A 19,166-nucleotide genomic window follows, 5' to 3' on the forward strand; every position below is an offset into this window, starting at 1 on the left:
TTTCTGCAATATAAAATAAACGAAGTTCTATCAAGGGCAAAAGGCCCTCTATAAAGGCAGCGATAATAAAGCTTTACTTTCACTCCAATCTTTATTAATACGCAATCTACATTCTAATCCCGTATAATTTTTCAAAGCTGTGCAAAGAATAATATTCGATTCATTAATGTCCCATTCTGGGGAGATTTGTTTGTTTGCTTTGGTAAATTGGCGAATTATATTCACAGTCAAAACAAAAATAGCGAATGAACGGCTTCACATCACTCTTTGGTCGTCTTCTGTTGGGACTAGCAATTTATAGCCAATTCTACTCCCCCTGGATGGGATTCTAATCCATCGCAGGGTTACCCCCAGCATTAAATTCGCCGGGTACCCATTTATACACCTGGGTGAAGTGAGGCACTGTGAGAGTTAAGCGTCTTGCCCAAGAACACAACACAATGTCCCCGGCTAGGGCTCGAACCCGGACTGCTCGACCCGGAATCGAGCTCACTAACCATGAGGCTACCGCGCCTCCACACGTGATGAACAACAGCTGTCACTTAACCCATCCTCATCAGAGAAATCCTTCCTTAAAATGCAATGGCTGTCCCAAAAGAGCACGACCTTTGTCAGAGCGGACAATAAAGATGAGAATTTGACAATCAACACAAGAATACAACCGAAGTTATCGAGAACTGTAGAGGCGTGTGTCTAACACACTGTCTCAACACTACTCTGAAAAAGAACTATTTACAGTTTTGCAATATGTGTTTTCCCCCTTTTTTTTGGAAGGGCACCCTTATTCTTACATTCTCCTTTCTTGAACAGAATTTATTATGTATTATTAACCCCAAGTTCCACGCGTAACGATTCAAGTAAAGTGGCTTAGGTCAGAGCCATTTTCAGGCATTTGTTGTCATCGTCAAAAAACCGGTTCTTCGACTCGTAGGTCTCACAGAACACTCCTTAGGTTCTTTGCCGAGTTTCCAAAACTCTAACATGCGAACGTATCACGAGAAGCAGATCTTTGTAGGACGTAGAGGCCAAGTCCAAAACAGATCCGATCCGTTTGGACCTTGTGATACGCTGCAAGATAGATACCAGCTGACCATGTCAGACATTGCCGAGTGACCCTTAATATTAGTGCCTCGGAGGTGTTTTGGTGGTAGTATTTTGAGAGGATACAACCAACCCTTGAGCTGTTGAACGCAAATAACGCGTCCCTCTAAACGTTTCAAAGTTGGCGACGGGATTAATCCAACAATGCTCTTCTCTTTTTGTCTTTTTATGGGCGTGGAAATCAGAAGCAGTTTCACTTTCGCCACTGGTGTGAAAATGTGACAAAGTGCCATTGCTGCGGTGTATTACGTTAGAGTTTAGGTTCAAAACTAAAAGCTAAGTTCCAAATGTTGAAAATATCCAATTCAAAACAGACGCTTTGCGCACTCCATTCAGTTACACGATTTTCCTTCTCGTCGACCGCGGTTTCCTTGGCGGAGTGGAATCCCTGGTATTGCTCGCCCGGGCGGGTAAATCCACAGAGTCTTGCAGCCGGGGTCTTCCTCTACTCGGGCGAATGCCATTCTCGGCTGAACTCGTAGTTGGAGGATTTCGACGAGGATTAGAAGGCACTGAAGAGGAGCCGTTGCGACTGACTGGCTTGTCGATAGGTGGTAATGAATCGGGAGCCTTAGTTCTATTGCTACGAGAAGTACCCACTTGCGTGGCTGACGAGAAATCTGATTTTGAACCACAGTTGTCAAGTCGTCGCGGCTTACTCGGTCTAGCTTCTCGCCTGTGGCTTGCTTTGTTATCAGGAGCTTTCCTATAACGCGGTTCCATTTCGTCATTCATACTTGGTTGATGGGGTTGCTGGAAATTGATAACAGGACAATGGAGACGTTACATCTTAGAACAGTCACTTAACGAGATAAACCATAACAACTACGACTAAACTAATTCAATTGCATGGCAATGACTTAAATTTTAAAATCAAGAACAAAACTCCTGGTGCTTTTTTATTGGTTCTTTTAATGTGTTTAACTATCTATCTTTCAGATTTGGAAAAACAAATATTGTTGAAACTGAATCATGCTTTATGACGTTTACACTTAAATAACAGCATCTTTTTCAGTCATGTCAGCCTTGACTTTGAATCCCTGTCTCCCAGCTGCACTGCAGCGACACAAGTAAGGAGATTTGGAAGTTGTCACCAAAGTACTCAGGTTCGTATGTTTAACTCACTCTGCTTAAAATCTTGTTAAGGTGCTTTTCGCTAAGAGTGCTTATGATTTAGTGAAAATCGAAAATCGGAGTCGTAAGCGGAGTCAAGCTCGACAGAATCGGAGTTTTAAGAATCAGAACGTTTCCATTTATACGAATTCTGCTTATAACTCCATTACTTACGATCCAGTGAAAAATAGATTGTCAGAGTCGGAAGCAGAAGTGGATGAACCAACCAGTCACAGGGCCCGGAATAAAGCATTGTGATTGGTTTATTCTTATGCTTCTGCTTCCAACTGCGACAAAGTAATTTTCACTAGATTGTAAGCGACAGAGTCATAGGCAGAATCGTTGTTCTGCTCCCGACTCCATCGGTTTGATTTACTCTACATCGTATCGCTTTACACTTCTGATTACGACTCCGTCGCTAGTGAAAAGCAGCTGTTACACTCACCGATCCAGTGGCGCTGTCACTTTGCCGTACACGAGTGGGTTTATTCACCATCTCTGCTGTTGGCTTGCCCCTCAATCCAGCATTCAGTTTTTTCTGACTTAGTCCATCCTCTACTGCTTTGGCTGCTGGGGGCTTGGAAGAGGTGCTGTGCGCACTCAGTCTCGGCTCAGGTTGTCTCTTCCCTGGCTGGTCAGCAGTCCTGTTTTTATCTCGCAATGCATCCTTGCTTGGTTGTCTGTTAGCTAAGTCATTATTTCTTAACACTGCCTGTCCGGGCATATTCTGGTGATTAGCTGCCCTGCGATGTTGTCTCTGTAGCTCATTGTTCATTGGAGAGATGTCATGCCCTCCATGCCGATCACTGTATTTCTCTGGCTTACGACTAAGATCTCTAGTTGTAAAATTGTCATTAATATTAGGAGTGAAATCTAAATCATCACCATCATCCAGCTCGCTAGGAATAAAATCTGTCATGGCCTTCTGGGTTTTCTTTGATTCATACACTGGTCTACTGGGGCGACTTGTTGAGCCATTTCTGACCTGTGACCTGGTATTGTTCAACGGAGGCACTGGGGTCGAGCTTTCAAGTAGCGCTGAAGGAGGACGACTTTCCGGACAAGCATCACAGACAGCCTAAAACCAAACAAAATTTAGTCCATTAATGTGTACCCTGTTACTGAAACATTTATCGTACCCTTAAACTACCCTAAACGACGTTTAAATCAAGTGAAAATTAAAAAAAATATTGTAAAAACGATGTTTTCACTCACACTTGAATGAGTTTGTTAAAAGATTTTGAAAGGCCGAACAAGATTGAAAAGAATCTGAACTACAATATAGGCCGTGACAAGGGGGCTTCAGGCTTATAGTTAGTCACAGTCAGACCTGCTCAAATGGTCTCTGCCATTGTATCTCGCCAAAGTAATGGGGCTCCATGTGTAAGAGTGAAGGAGGGAGCACCGTGAAAGTAGGGGTATGGGCATTTATTTTACAGACATAAGTGTTTTACTGGAATAAAGAGCAGTCAGAAAATTCATACGAAACTACATCCTGGACCTGGGAAGTGTACTTTCCAAAAAAAAAAGGTTTTAAAAGGTTTTTAAATCGCGCGTAACATCAAGCGGTTTTTGCAACTGAAGAAGGCTTAAGGTGATTCCTTAGTATTGCATTGCGCATCCCTACTGCGCACGATTTTCGCGTCATTAGCGCGCACGCGTACAAAACGTAAGAGATGTCCCTCAAACTATGCTCGATAGCGAAATAAATGCTCCTTTTCTCTTACACGAGCACGGTGACCCCCACTTTATATATTTCACAATTTCAATGAGAACAATATCCTCAATAGCTGAGAAAAAGCTTAGCACAAATCTATGGCTACTTTTTTGGCAAATGAAATAAATACTAGAGGGAGACAAAACGGGCCCAACAGCGCATGCCCATATTGTGTTTCCTTTAAAGTATAAAAAAATGCAGGGTATTTGAAGACATTTTTTCTGGGACGTAGATGAATAAACAATCAGAGAAAGTCAAACTCTGTGTGATATGACACGCTGCATTGAAAAATAATCCAGCTTATTTGCTGTGCACGGAGATCACCAAAAGTCACCTAACTAATCGTATTTGTCAGCATTATGGCGTGAAAACAAACACGGTGACCCCCTCTTTTTACGACGTTTTTAGTATCTCCTTGTCCTGTAACAACAGCATACCAAGTTTCATCGGAAATCTATGGCGGGTTCTTTTACTAGGGAATCACCTTTAAGGCTGCCGCACGCTAGCCGATTTTTTGTCGGCCGACAAAAAATCTTCACTTGTCGGCTAGTGTGCGGTGAATTCAGACAAGTCTGCGACAAGATCGGGGCTTGTCGGGCGATATCTGATAGAGCTAGATCTCAAAACGTCTTGTCGGGCCTTGTCGGCTAGTGTGCGGTGGACCAAGACAGTTTGTCGGGGCTCGCCCACACCTCAACCAATTAGGAAATGTCATTAGAGTCACGTCAGTGGAATAGGCGCCATCTTGATTTTGGATGACTCGGCCCCAGGCCTGAACGCGGTTAGTCGCGACAAAAAATCGGCTAGTGTGCGATTTGACCCCGACAAAAATCTATAGTCCTACGACAAAGAATCGTCTAGTGTGCGGTAGCCTTTAAGACAGGGCGGAAAAAGGCCGGGCGGTGAAACGGGCAGTCCGCTCTTGGTCCAACGTGTGACGCGGAGAGGTTGGTCCAACGTGTGATGCGGAGAGGGAATGGCACGAGCGCTCCTTCCGCGCCCCCGGTGCGATTAATGGCTGCCAAAAATTTCCTCTCAACGAACCGGAAATCACGTTTTCTCTCTTTATTTTTGAGCCTCCAGTGGCGTATTTTTAAAGGCGTTTTTATGCTTTTGGCCCACATCTCAATACTATTTTCACTGTTGGAATATAACTTAAGTATTTTCATCGTAAGCTGCTCAAATTTGAATGAAGTAAGACAGTGTCGAATGCAGGTATGTCCCGCTTATCATGACCAAATTGTGTTCCGCTTCTTCTTTTACGAGAACTCCACATTACTCCACTCCAAATTCTACATATGTTAAAGATCAACAGTTTTTCCATAACATAACAAAAAATTAGCTGGATATATTTGGATACAGCAGCGTTTAAGAACTTCAAAGTTTCCCTCCTCTTGCCACACGCTTGCAACGATTTCGTCATAGAGTCTATCGCGACCGAAAAGAGATCAAATTTTGCGAGTTTGAGTTTCGTCTCAATTGCAAGCAACACGTGATGCCTCATCAAGACATAAAAACTTTCGTCTGTAAATACTGCTCAGTTTTGTTTTTGTAACAATCCAATTAATCGCTGGTTGTCGATGAAAAAGAGCGCCCGCCGATGCGTGTTTTGTAGCTAAACATGGCAAATTGGACTTCAATTACGCTCTTTCGTGTAAAACCGTACATCGAACTCAAACAACATCTCTAGCTTTAAATATGTTTAAGACTGATTTGATAAATATTTGAGAATCATATTAGAAGTTTAGCTGGAAATGTGGGAAGACAGCAGAGATATTAAATCAGCAACGTTACGGTAGCGCTTTCTTCAATCAACCCGAATAACAATTTCGATTTTGTTGTTTGAGTTCTCAAAACTCCTTGTCTATTTCATTTTCGCATTATAAAAATTCACTACGTCGAAGAAACACACATGATCTTAGTAGCCTTTCAGCGTTGGCAAAAATTGTCGCATCATCTTAGCACAAAAGATGGCGAAAAATACTTTGTCAAGATTTCATATTGACAAATTGAAAACACCGACTTGGACTTGAAAGTGCACGCCCTGCATTATGCAAATTAGCTACTTGTACGCGTCAGACTTTCCTGCTGGCCAAACAAGCAGAAACAATAAGTAACAGTTACCTAAGAAACTGATCGAAAACAGATTTAGGTTATGATTAAGCATTGTTCTGAGAAACGCACAAATTAACTCGATACCAGAGTAGAGACTTACATAACCTTTATTCGTAAGTCAGAAGAGATGCAAAAGATTACGCGTACAACTAGCGCGAGCGGATCTTACAGCGCGAAATTTGAAGACCTGTTTTCAACCTGAAAAACTAACCTTTTCCCATTGCCACAAAAATGCACCAAAAACGTCGCTGCTTCATATAAAAGGGAGTCTCGTGGAATTTCTTTAGAAATCTAAGTTCCAGTGTAAGTAAGGCCATCCCCTTTATTCTTCGTTTATTGTCGAATGCGTTTTCTTATTTGGGTCGGTCGGTCGGAAAAGGAAAAAAAACAAAAATAAAATTGGAAAAGGAGTCTGGAGCTACGAGGCCCGGTACCTCGGGATAACATCCGTGGAGCCTGGAAACAACAAGGTGTGGTTACAAAGTCAAAATCGCGGCAATGGAGGGAGGAAAAAGTCGACGTCGTTGTTAAAATCAAACGAGAACAGGGAAAATCTGTAAGGCAAAACATTGCTTATGTTTCAGATTAAAGTGACAATTGTTTGAAATAATGTGTCATTGCCTTCATTGCCTTCTGTGTAACTTTTTTTTTTTTTTTTGAAAACGCGAAAATCTGGGTCGGTCGGACGACGCTAAACAGAGGAAAAAGGGGGGATGGCCTAAGCGGAATCTGCTCATTTTAGTAGACCCCAGTCTACTGCATCACACCTTTCTGCTCGGATCCGCTCGTTTCACCGCCCTACATATAAGCGCCCGAAACGTCTTGCTAATATATACAAGTAAGTGACAAACAACGGCACTTTTATCGACTATGTCATCTCCTGACTACATTTACTCAATTTTTAAACGTATTTTCCATATCCTCACTAGTGAAGATATTAATGGCGTCATTTTCCTCTTTTTCACGGTTGTTTGTGCAAACAGTCAGTTTGTCTATATAATAACGAAAAAATTACCCCGTGGCTTGAAGATACATATGTTATTCTCTCTAATAAAAACAATATTTTAGTCTCTTCCTACACTCGCTCGTAAAATATTGTTTTTACCTCTCAAAAATAACATTCATAACTTCACACCACCATGTAATATCCTCCATTTAAGATGCGACAGTTTCACAAACCATACAACTTGTAACCATGTCTTGAATTAAAACAACAACAACATCCATGACATACTTCTGTGTCATAGCTGTTACAATGAAGATTTAACATTGCAATGACACGGTCAAATCAACAAACTGGAATTCTAGATTGCCCATGCAATTTCAAATCAAATCAAATCACACGAGTTATCCCGTTTGGACTCACCTGATGGGCTATGAGGTTCTCAAATGGAAACAGCTCCTGGCAGAACTCACAAGGCAAAAATGTATCATCCTCTACCAAAGACAAAATCAATACATAATAACAAATAAATATTAGTTTAATGTTAGTTTGTAGTTAAGAAAGAAGAAAGGAAGTGAGTGTGTGAGGAAGGGGGGAGGATGGAAGGAAGGTAGAACAGATGGCAGGAGGGCAGGGGAGGGGTGGGGAGGATGAAAAGGAGGGGGAAGGGAAGAGTAAAATCTACATGCTTTACACCTTTACAACCTACAGATTCCAGTATGACGTCCTAAGACAGGAAGTAAAATAATTTATATTCAAGGATCAACACATGCCAGCACTAACAAAAGTCAAACTTAATAACAAACCTGAACCTTTAGTTTCCAGTTCTGTGTGATAAGTCTGGAATTTTCTGTCCTGTAAGAAGAAACAGTGTTGCTGATGTAAGATGTTTAATCTAACAAAATACATTTGAACTGTTAGATAAACATCAAACTAATAATGTTAGTTAGGCTGGTTCACAATGGTTTCCAGCATGGTTTGCTCAGCACTTCTTTGATGAATCAATGCTACCACTTATTTTGACATGTTTTGTGACATAGAACTGCACTGGTATCAGTGAAGGGAATTTGAAAGTGGAATTTTTAAACCTTCCTTCAATCTCAGTTACAAATGAAAATTTTTTTGCTCACCACAGAGAGAGTTGAATTGTTAGGTCGTCGCAACTTATGCTTGACACTGTCATCAGGAAAATGTGAAGCACTGCCTGGGAGTGAATCAATTGAACTCAGCTGACAACCACTCTGTGGAAAAACAAGTATCAATAGTTATTAAATGTCTTCCATATCAACCAAATTAATCTTTGGGATTTGCTACATGTACCCTGATGATAGATCTCAATTTTGTTCAAAGTTGAAAGATCAAAGGAGAATTTCTGAATACATTTTAACAAAAGAATCTTGTCCTGAGACACTCTAACATGATGGTGATAAATATCAAAGGTGAATTTGTTGTGCTGGGGTCGAAATTGAAAGTGACAAATTCTTCATAGAAATGATGTTGCCTGAGAAGAACAAAATGAAAATAGGAATGGAACGCAAAGTTAAATCTTTGAGAATCTTAAATTCTTTTAACTGGTACCCTGCAGGAATCCATATTCATTTGTTTTTTTCTCTAAGTCATTAACTGGGCAAGTATGCCAGATGAAATATTCACCCTGGAAAAATTTTATTTCCTGTTCAATAGGGAAGAATGGCAACAGAACAGCATGTACATGGAAAGTTTACTTTTGTATTTTTTTCACATGACCAGTCTCCCAGTACACACACTGCAGTACATCATGTCTGTAGTTGTGGTTGTCGGGGGACACAGTAAAATCCAGGTACAAATGAAAACCAAGGCCTCTTAGACTGCCATGAAGGCTTAAAGGAACCCTTAATTGCTCTTTCTGCTCGTATTCAATGGCTTGTTTATTGCAAAAGAGAACTGCAAATCTCTTTCTGTGATCAGAATGCGGGAACTCATAAGAAAATTTAACACATGAGTTTTTTTCCTTGTAGAGTCAAACTTAAATCGTCCAGAGGACAAATTTTCCATACGATTTTTTAGTTGTCACGGATGACTGGACGACTGCGAATATGGATCCCTACCCTGTAAAGAGTACTCAAGTACTTTAAGGCTTGGATCAAAGACTTTCATTGGTAAAAATAATTTAATAGTTATATTTCTGAAGACATAAAATAATGACAAAAACACCAAATTTAGCACACATTTAGGATTTAAAGTCCTAAACATTTTAACGAAGAATTGGAGCTCCTGAGAGGTCACATGACATATCACGTGACATTTGGCACAAAATAGCCATTATTTAAGGAATTAGTGGTGGTTTACATTGATACCATCCAACAAAAACGTGTTTTAGATGAAGGTCAATTACTTGCATACTCTCATGCTTGGAATATTAATTCCTAACCCAGGCCTTAAACTGCTTGTTTTGAGTGTTTGTATGTTATACAATACTGATGAACAGTTTTGTATCAACTTTGCCTGTGTACATTACATTTGTTACCTGATGCAATATAAGGATATCCACTGGAAACAAATCACCACAGAACTCACAAGGCAGTTGTGTTTTATCCGCATCTGTGTGGAAATTAAATTAAATGAGTTAAGCCTGTGCCTCTCTCAATCCACCCTGAATATTTGATGGATAACCAGCAAAATCGTTCTAAAGGAAAACTTGCAAAATGCTGAAAAAATTATCCTAAATGGAAAACATGCAATCCAGGAGAACTAGTTACAGAATGGCCATGCAAGTAAATATATTACAGATCATAATTATATATTTGAACTGGGGTGAGAGAGATACAATGTATGAAAAGACATGAATGATCATCGCAGTTACATGTATGTACACAACTTAACCAGCTTTGAAAATAAAGCCTGAAAATTCAGGCTTGAATGGGATTCAAACCCACAACCTCTACAAATATTGGTGCAGTGCTCTACCAACTGAACTATCATGTCAACTGGGAGCTGGTTACATTGTGAGTTGGTAATATACCTGTAGCTGATGATGAATGCAAGTCAATATATATTACAATATGAGATCGGTATTCTCAGAGGTTGTGGGTTCAAATCTTGTTCAAGCCTGATTTTTTCAGGCTTTATTTTCACAGCTGCTTAAACTGAGTACATACATGTAACTACAATGAACATTAATTCATGTCCACACCGGCATGTCTGATCATGTTGGTCTGAGAGCAGAACTTGCAGACTTTAAGTGTTATCTGACCTAAGTGTTATATCAGTGTTAGTACCTAGATAAGAAGTAAACAAATTTATGGAATGATGCATACCATTTACTGAATCGGCCATCAATGTGGATTTCATGTATGGAAAAGTCCCATCAACCATTGCAGATGACATGCCATTAACATTGCCATTAACATTGTCAAACTCATCGGCTTGATATGCTGCTGCGACCATCTCATCATCATCAACAACCTGTGTATACTCATCATCATCAACCTTATCAAAATCTCGACTGATGCGCTGATCAAATTCAGGTTTTGGAAACTCTTTGCTTCTCTTTGCTCCACGGGAAATTACGTCGCTACCATCAATCATACCATTTCCAGTACTAATGCCACCAAAATAAGCTGCTCCACCGGGATATTGCATACGTGGATCACTAAACGGTGAAGTACCAAATCCAGTGTTGATAATCCATCCAAACTCACGCATTCCAGCTTGAAGCGGATGGAAGTAGTCTGTATCTGTACTGCTAACTGAAGGGTCTATAAGACCCATAGCATGCAACATGCCAACAGGCATTTCAGAGAAAAAGTCATGTGGCGGATTGGATGGCAACTTTTTACTTTCTTCTTTGACGGGAGGGTACTGACATCCAGCGTTCACATGTTCAGTCAAGTCCTTCATTTGAATGAATCTATCACATATGTCACATTTCTCAGTTCTGCTGCCACAGTATTCTACATGAGAAGTCATTTTATTGAAAGGAAGTGTTAGCTCGCAATACTGACACTCCACGCCACGGTTTGGACAATCCTTTTCCTATTTGTAAAATAATATATAGAGAATGGTTATAAGTCACTCGGAGTAAAATTAATTGTGCTCATTCCTATCCAAATTGCATTGTACTGTAGATTTATCAATTGACAGGTAATAAAACTAGTGAGACACTCTCAGATAGTGCAGAGCGCAATCGATAGTTCTGGCACAGTAGTTCCATGAGTACTCACCCCTGCTCGGTTCACTTCTGGCTTGTGTCTACCTTGGTAGTCTGCTAGGGCTTTTCCCCTTAGCAGTGTGTATGTTTCAAGATTGTATTTTCATTCAAGGTCCAAAAATTACTTACAAATTACTACGGGTGTTTTACGTTGATTTTCGTCCATTTTAAATTCAATAATACATTGAAGCAGCAAACGTGACAATTTAGCTCTTCACGCCAACTTTGTAACTTGATACTTTTGTTTTCCTCGCAAAGGCATGTGATATGAAACCCTTGTTTTCTCCAAAACACATGGAAGATGTGCTTGTTTTTTGGAGATAAATCAAAGAAAGTTAAATATCTGATGTAGTGATGAAGAAACGGAACAGAAACAATGTTGTTTTACTAAAAATGCAGATTTTCACCGATGGACAAGAACTAATTTAATTATCAGATGGTTACGAAATACCACTTTCTTTTTCTGTTGCCACCTTTGTTGTTAACAATAAAACAATTCAAAATCAACACACGACGATATTGGTGGCTGAGAAGCATTTCACCGAAAAGTATTGAAGATAAACAGCACTACTTGGCCGATATGAATAAGTCTCCTCAAAGACTGATTAAATTAATTTGTGCTTTCATTAGGTGCCACGGGGTCTGCAACAATATTTGAGCATTTTCCTGGTTTCTTTTGTTACAAATTTACAATTTGCAGAGTCTTAAAGCCACTACCTTGGGAACTTTTTGGTCTCTCTTACAAACACAATTAAGGTTAGAAATAAACAAGCTGCTAAGGAGAAGTAATACATTTGAACCCTGACAAGCACACTTTTGTAGTTTGAAAACAGCAGATGATATTCGTTGAGCTGACCTGTAATTCTAAAAGCTGCACAGCCACAGTGACATTTCACTTTTGGAATAAAAAGGGACAATTGGTGCTACCTGAAAAATAACTGCCCTCCTTGGTCACATGACATGACATATAAAATACCGCGTGGAATCATAGTGTATCACACTAACGATGCTAGAACGCATGCGTCTTACATGTTGAGTTCTACCATAAGGAAAACCACTCAACATTTCTGCGTGATTCAGTATGCAATGTATCCTCCACCTAATATAGAAGCCACGAACGCTAACTAATCTACGCATGTGTTTAGAGCAAATTAGTTTTGTTCTAAAGAAAATGGTGCCACAAGGAGAGCAAGGGGTTACCTGAAACAAATATATAGCTTTGCGATGTTCACACCTAACTGACAGCAATGGAACATGTTTTACGTAGAGCACACATGTACCTTTCCCACCCCACTCCCACCACTTCCTTGCCTCTAGGCTAATTAATTAATTGAAATTAATTAATTAAACAAACATTAAAGTTTACACCTTAGCGCCATAGCGCCATAGCACCATAGCGATATAGCGCCATAGTGCCATAGTGCCTTAGCAGCAGGCAGCCTCCATAACCATCCCAATAGTGCACTCTGGACTAAAAATATATTGAAGCTAACAGCACCTCTGGAAAAAATATATTTTTCAAACATCCCCTGGATCTGCACATCAAATGTAATATATCTAGATCTTTTTGACAATCATTTAGGATCTGGGATGTTACAAAAACTTCTGAAGATCATTTGGGTCCTCAAGGGTCTTGCATAAGATCCTGCAAAGAATGTATTCTAAAATACTGTATAAATTGTCATCAAAGGATTGAGGATCTTTGCCTTATATGTGAATTGTGTATTTGGTGGCATGCCTTAACTGAAGGCAATATTCTCTACATGTAATTGATGATTTTCTTGATTGAATCCCATTTCAGGAGAAATTCTAAGAAAACACTTCTCCCTGGAAAAATATTAAGAAGGAATCCACCAGAAGTTCAAGTAACAATTAGAGAAAAACTTTGTACCAAGATTATTTACAATGCATCGTAAACTTTTGTGTGACTGTTTTAAATATCTTCTCAAAAGAAATCATTTCTAACAACACCAACTGTCAAAAACAACATGTGAAGTTCACATGAAACACTTGAAAGTACTGGTGAGATGAAACTGATGATGAAATTTTATCCGTGTTCGCACAATTTCTCTGAACTTTGAAATTTTGTTTCCTCAAGTTCCCACGGGAAATTGTTTTGTTGTTATTTCAGGCAACTATTTCTATCTTTAGTTTTTAGAAAATGCAACAATGACTGTAATATGCTTACAATTCTGGAACAAGGTTCTTGTCCACTTAGAACTGAAATTGATCGATTCCCTATCAGATTTTGTCCTAAATCTAACATTTACTGAAAGTATACCAACCTTGTGTTCTTCAAGGTTCATTTTTTCCACAAGTTGACCACAATCACATTTTTCCTGTGAAACAATGAAACATTAGAAGTCCAGTTTAACCATATTTTTTTTATCTGTAGGTGAGTCATGTTAGGTTTGTTGAAAAGCAAATTGGATAGGATGGGATGGAGAAAAGAGAGAAAACATTTGGAGGGGAAGATTGCCTGGCCGCTTTACAGGACAAGTAAAAAATATATTTCAGGCACTGCTACTCTTTAGAGTATATAGGAAAGAGGCAGAAGTTGTGCATGCTGTACATTATTGGCACCGCTAACAACCCTCACAAGTTACAGCTTACAGCTGTCATCGACTGACAAACACTATTCACTTGACTCTGAAGATGACTTCCACTCAGGTTGTCAAAACGTCAGTCACCAACAACAGTTCTTTTCAGAACTACCCTCACCCAGACGATCACACTACCGGTATACAAACTACTGATACTCCTGGGTTCAAATAATTTAATAAATAAATAAATAAATAAAGTGTCTTTATTGTTCAAAAGATAAAATTACATATCTTATGTTACATTTAAAAATAACAATGTTAATGGGCTACAATATGTCTCTAAATAAGATAGATATTTACATGGAAACAAATACAAAAATCGAATACAAAAAGTACACTATTTACAAAGCTACATTGTACTTAAAAACTATCCTATTAAAGAATGTATTCTTGAAACAGTCCGAGTGAATGGCGGGCATTGCGGAAGATTTATTCCTTAAGTTGTATCTTGTAATCTTAGTCTCTGGGAAATTAGCTCTAAGTGGGTGGTTCGGGATATTAGAAACGTTCCTACAAATTCTATAATCTTGCACGTTAAGCAATTCACCTATCTCTAATTTCTTGGATATATAACTGCGTTTAAAGCATCGATCTAAAAACTGCTGGGCTATAGTTAGCTCTGATTCGGAGGCACCATACACAGATAAAGCGTAAGTAATATTAGGCAAAACTATGGAAGAGAATAAATGGTCTACGTCTGCTTGGCTACATCCTTCTTTTCGGAGGCATCTGATGACATACAAGCATTTATTTGCTTTACATAACTTTTCTTTAAGATGAGTGCTGAATTTGCAGTTCGGCTGAAATGTGAGACCTAGAATGGTTACTGTACTAGTCTGTGGTATGCCCAAAATACTATTGTATACCTCGGCAGTGTGTCGTTTTTTATACATAATAAACTCTTTACATTTTGTAGAATTTACTACGACATTATAAGTTTAAAAAACACACAATGAGTATTCCACAATTTTTTACCCTCTGACTGACACACACCTTTGCATGGTATTCTTCAAAATGCTCTTCCTGCTGCGAAGTGGGAACAGGTTCTCCACACTCCTTACATAATGTCAGATTCCTCTGGCAATGAGTCACATGCATAATAAAGTTGGCAGCAGGGATGTCTCGACGGCTGTTCAAAAGATACAATAATTGTTGTATTCATATTATGTTATGTAAGTAAACTAAGTGTCAATCAACTACTTTTCTGGTTTTGCCAACCTTTCAGATAAGTTATTTTAATGATTTGATTTACAAGTAGTGCCCTCTTTCCAATAAGCTGCACTATCCCAGTAAAAGGTCTATTTTAATAAGTTCTCCAGACCTGTCCAAATAAATGGAAGTGTATGCTCCCAACTTCAGTATTAGTGACTAGTCAAGGGTTAAGTTTTAAAAGCCTTTACTTGTGAATGATTTGTTTTGTTAGTTTAAGGTTAGTCAGAGCGATATGATCTAATGAAAATCAAACTTAAGGGAGTCGGAAGCAGAATTATACTGATTCTGCTTATGACTCCATCACTTATGATCTAGTGAAAACTAAATTGTTGGAGTTGTAAGCAGGAATCTGTGATTGTAAAGATTAAGATTAAGATTAAGACTAAGACTGTAAGACTAAGATTAAGACTAAGAACAAGACTAAGAACAAGACTAAGAACCCCAAAATTAAACAATGCGCATTCTCAACATTACACAGGTTGTTTTTCAGTCATACCCTGCATGTAATATTCTGTACATGTGTTTTTCACATTTCACACCCTACTTGCAACATGACTTGTACTCTATATGTTAGGTATAAAATAATTTATTATATGGCAAGATAATCTTGAGGTAAATCCAAGTTTTCTGATTGGTTCTTTCTTGGTTGGGATTTTGCCATATGGATCGTTTCCATGGAAACGGTCATAAGCTGTGTTTTTTTCTGTTTTTGAAAGCCAGCAAATCCAAAACAAGCATGGCCTGAGTGCCATATAATAAACTACTTACTAACCTAGCTTGTTCAAGCCGTACTGGGGAATATTGGCCCTCGGTCATTTTTAAACGTCCAAGGACCAATATTCCCCAGTACAACCCTCACGCTTGGTTAGTAAGAGGTTATTATTAGTTCCTTTTAGCCATCTTGTTCAACTCCCTAACAAAGTTTTGTGTGATCAGATCGACCTAGTTGGAAAAAATAGAGCAAGTTGACCAGATCTGTTGCTGTGTACCACTCACTATTACTTGTTTTAAAAAAAAAATTGCACCCAAAAATTTACCCTCTGATTCTCATCCCTAAAAGTGAAACAAGTTGGCCTTTTGTGAGTTACATCAGTCATGCCTGTGACTATGTTGCCCTTAGGCAAAGCAGGAGAGGGATGATTAAGTGAAGGACTATGCAAATGTGGACTTGTGGCATGTCTAACTCCCAGGATGTGGTTCACAAAACATAATGGCATCAAAATCACCAGCGCTTTCCTTGAAAATTGGGAATTTGGGTTTAGCAATTCAAAGGCCTCAACGTCCAGGCTTGAGACCTGTGCCAAAGGAGTTGGTTGGCATACAGTTACTCATAACAATTCCACCACAATTTCATAATGATCACATAACCAAAATAAAATTGCATGATATTGTAAAATAGACAGATGACTCTGACGGAATAATTTTATTTTTAGGCAAAGGAATTTAATCTATGAGGGTCGACTTGAAAGGGTGTGATGTTTAAAGCCACAAAGACGCTAGAAAGTTTTCCCCTTCACTATAAAAGCGCAGTGTCATTGAGTTTTACTCCGTGAGTGTTGAAACAAAGCAAATATATTTTATCACGCGGCAGCAAGACAGATGTGTCCCTTATGGATCACTGAACATTGTCTGGCGTTTTTCGTTGGTCGGCGACAAATCCTTAAATCCATACATATAAGCCTAATATGCTAGACTTCACTTTTTCGTACCAAAACCACAACGAACATCGTGATAGAAAGGTATTGGCGTGAGATCATCAAAAACAATCTTTAACTCGACCAAAACATACGCGACTGAACGCTAACACCAATAAAGTTGTTACGCGTATTTCCGCTTCAAATTCTTGCATAACGAGCAGACTGATCTGAATGGACCACTGTTCAGAATCTGTAAAGCTAGTTATTTTCATTTGTAAAAACACAGATCACCGAGGGAGAGAGTGAACTTAAAAGAAACCATTTAGCTTAAAACAAAAGTGAAATCACAATAAATGACACTGCAGTTTTTCAATCAAAAAATTCAGTGAAAATTATAGATGTCTTTGAACACTCCAAAGAAATGTTATTGCCAAAATGTTGTTTGGGTCGACCGAAATTTCCATCACTAATGAATGCATAGAGCAAAATACTTACCAATTCGAGCAAAACTCTGTTTTCGCTTCTTCTTGGTCCATTTTCCAAGCCGTGAAAGTTTCTTTTCAGCAAAAGCAGGTCGGACTTCGGTTCACATGTAATTACTTAATATTATTGCGCTGTCATGCTATACAGAACCTTCACATAGCATTTAAATATTTGTTTTTGGTAACATTACAATGGAAATTTTCCTATCTTTCACTTTCTGATCACTTTAAATAATGCTGTTGAACGAAAACATTTCTCGGTTATTTTCCCTTCTTCCGCCTGTTTCCACAACACTTTCACTTTGACTCGATGGTGTATGGCCGCTGACACAGTAAAATGAGACCACGGCATTCTTCCCGCCAAGATAACATTTAGTGGGGAGGAGTGGGAGAGAGGTCGCGCTCGGTCGCGCTCAGGAAGGAACGAGTGAGGAGTTGGGCGTGGCTATTCATAGGCTACATTCGGGCGGGGTCTGGTCATGGTTGTTTCGAATTTTCGGTATTTTTTTGTCTAGAGAGGAAATAAGGTATGTGAATGGAAACTTTATTAATCAATTTTATTCAGTTCGATAAATCGCCCTTCGTTCGCTCATGAAAGGCAGAAAGCAGGGCAGAGGGGTCGGTCCAATGTTCTCTCTCTCTTCTTTTACGCGTCTGGCTCCACGAACGAAACTGCCTCTTGCTGCCTTTTACGATTCTACTTCTAGAATTCCGCGCGTAATGATAGGCATATCTGTTACACGATATGATCTTCAAGCAACTTCGCAACACCAACAAAGTTTAGACTGAAATGTCGCAGGATTGTGAAGGAGGGTTTCATAAAATTTCGTGTTAAAAATCGTCTCAAGTAAACCTGATTCGTAACCTCGCCTTCAACTCGCCTTTTACTCGAGGCTATGTCAGACTTGGTGCCAGAGCACTGGCAGAAAATAGTGTTGCGTTCAGTCACTGGTACTCCAAAGACTCAAGTACCCGAGAGACCTTGTACCCGGACACGGGCACTGCGCCGAATTCTGGTGTGAATACTCGAAAAAAAAGTCGTGTTCACATTACTGCCCAGCAAGAATCGTACTCTTGCACCGCTCTGAGGCACCAAGTGTAAACATAACCACAGAAGACAAAGTTCTATATGATCCCCTGCGCGCGCTTGTCCACCGCGTGCCTCTACGTAAACCATATGACTTCATAATTGTGTTGCAAGATTCACACAACCACGCTACAAAATGATTTAACTGTTTGCAATTTAGGTAACAATGCTGCTTTCGAGTGGCCATCGGCATCCGGTGGCAACTTTACCCTTTGCGTTAATGGAACAAAAGTTACGAGAGTTTCGCGATTGAGTTATTATGAGAAGTAGTTGCCTTGGGAAACTGGTATTAAATCTATTAATCACTGGGTGTGCCATTTTGTGCTGTTCAGGTGGGTGTTTGATGTTAATTTCGCTTCCTGAAATAAAATATTAGTTAAGTTATTTGTAACAAGATGCTGTAATTATAAGAAAACATGATATTTTTTATCTACAATGATCCGTTGGTCGGATCCGTTATGGTTAAAATACTTACAAGGTGCTTCATTTTTGTTCTTGTTGATTGCTTTTAAAAAGTCGTTACTTTACTATAAGCTTGTGTAAGCTGGGATAAACCAAAGGAGAACTAACATGGGCCCTTTTCTTCCGGGGAATCCCTCTCAAATTATTTTTTAAAACTTCAGTGAACACATGATTGCTTTTAATTTCGAGGGAAAAAAAAATAGATTTAGCTAATTAGAGTACTTACTCAAATTTAGATATACCTTAAAAGTTTCAGTTGAGATCAGAAAAATCAAACAAAAATCGAAAATATAACAAAAGCAAACTAACCTTAAGTAAAAAACAAAAACAAAAACAAAAACAAACAAACAAACAAACAAATCGCTGATTCAGTAAGTCGTGGCTAAATCAATTACCATTTAACAGTTAGATTAAGTTGATAGTTGATGACGCCACAGGCCAAAATAACTATCATTTCATAGAAATTGAGAGCAAGGGCTTTGAAATATTAATAGCATAATGTACG

The 19,166-nt window shown here is 39.1% G+C and overlaps 2 protein-coding genes across 2 annotated transcripts; both read right to left on the reverse strand.

The window, feature by feature from the left end:
• Positions 1-72: 72 nt before the first annotated feature.
• LOC145462382 (TRAF-type zinc finger domain-containing protein 1-like) lies at positions 73-17,881 on the reverse strand. The gene is made up of 10 exons (XM_081445891.1): positions 17,126-17,881; positions 14,775-14,910; positions 13,464-13,517; positions 10,286-11,003; positions 9,496-9,569; positions 8,120-8,230; positions 7,796-7,844; positions 7,413-7,483; positions 2,660-3,292; positions 73-1,854 (listed from the first exon to the last, which is right to left on the reverse strand). Exons 1-10 carry the CDS (start codon positions 17,164-17,166, stop codon positions 1,438-1,440), a joined length of 2,304 nt encoding a protein of 767 aa, XP_081302017.1. The 5' UTR covers positions 17,167-17,881; the 3' UTR covers positions 73-1,437.
• Positions 13,531-14,776, reverse strand: LOC145462483 (uncharacterized). The gene has a single exon (XM_081446020.1). It carries the CDS (start codon positions 14,672-14,674, stop codon positions 14,123-14,125), a length of 552 nt encoding a protein of 183 aa, XP_081302146.1. The 5' UTR covers positions 14,675-14,776; the 3' UTR covers positions 13,531-14,122.
• Positions 17,882-19,166: the final 1,285 nt, after the last annotated feature.

This window comes from Orbicella franksi, chromosome 12 (assembly GCF_964199315.1).
Source record: "Orbicella franksi chromosome 12, jaOrbFran1.1, whole genome shotgun sequence".
Classification (NCBI taxonomy): domain Eukaryota; kingdom Metazoa; phylum Cnidaria; class Anthozoa; order Scleractinia; family Merulinidae; genus Orbicella; species Orbicella franksi.

Excerpts from the sequence above, each read along its gene's own strand:
- LOC145462382 (XM_081445891.1), bottom strand. The coding sequence starts at position 17,166 with ATGGACCAAGAAGAAGCGAAAACAGAGTTTTGCTCGAATTG. Across the intron at positions 14,911-17,125 it reads ACAGAGTTTTGCTCGAATTG|CCGTCGAGACATCCCTGCTG; the intron begins GTAAGTATTTTG and ends TCTTTTGAACAG. Across the intron at positions 7,845-8,119 it reads ACAATTCAACTCTCTCTGTG|GACAGAAAATTCCAGACTTA; the intron begins GTGAGCAAAAAA and ends TTCTTCTTACAG.
- LOC145462483 (XM_081446020.1), bottom strand. The coding sequence starts at position 14,674 with ATGTATAAAAAACGACACACTGCCGAGGTATACAATAGTATTTTGGGC.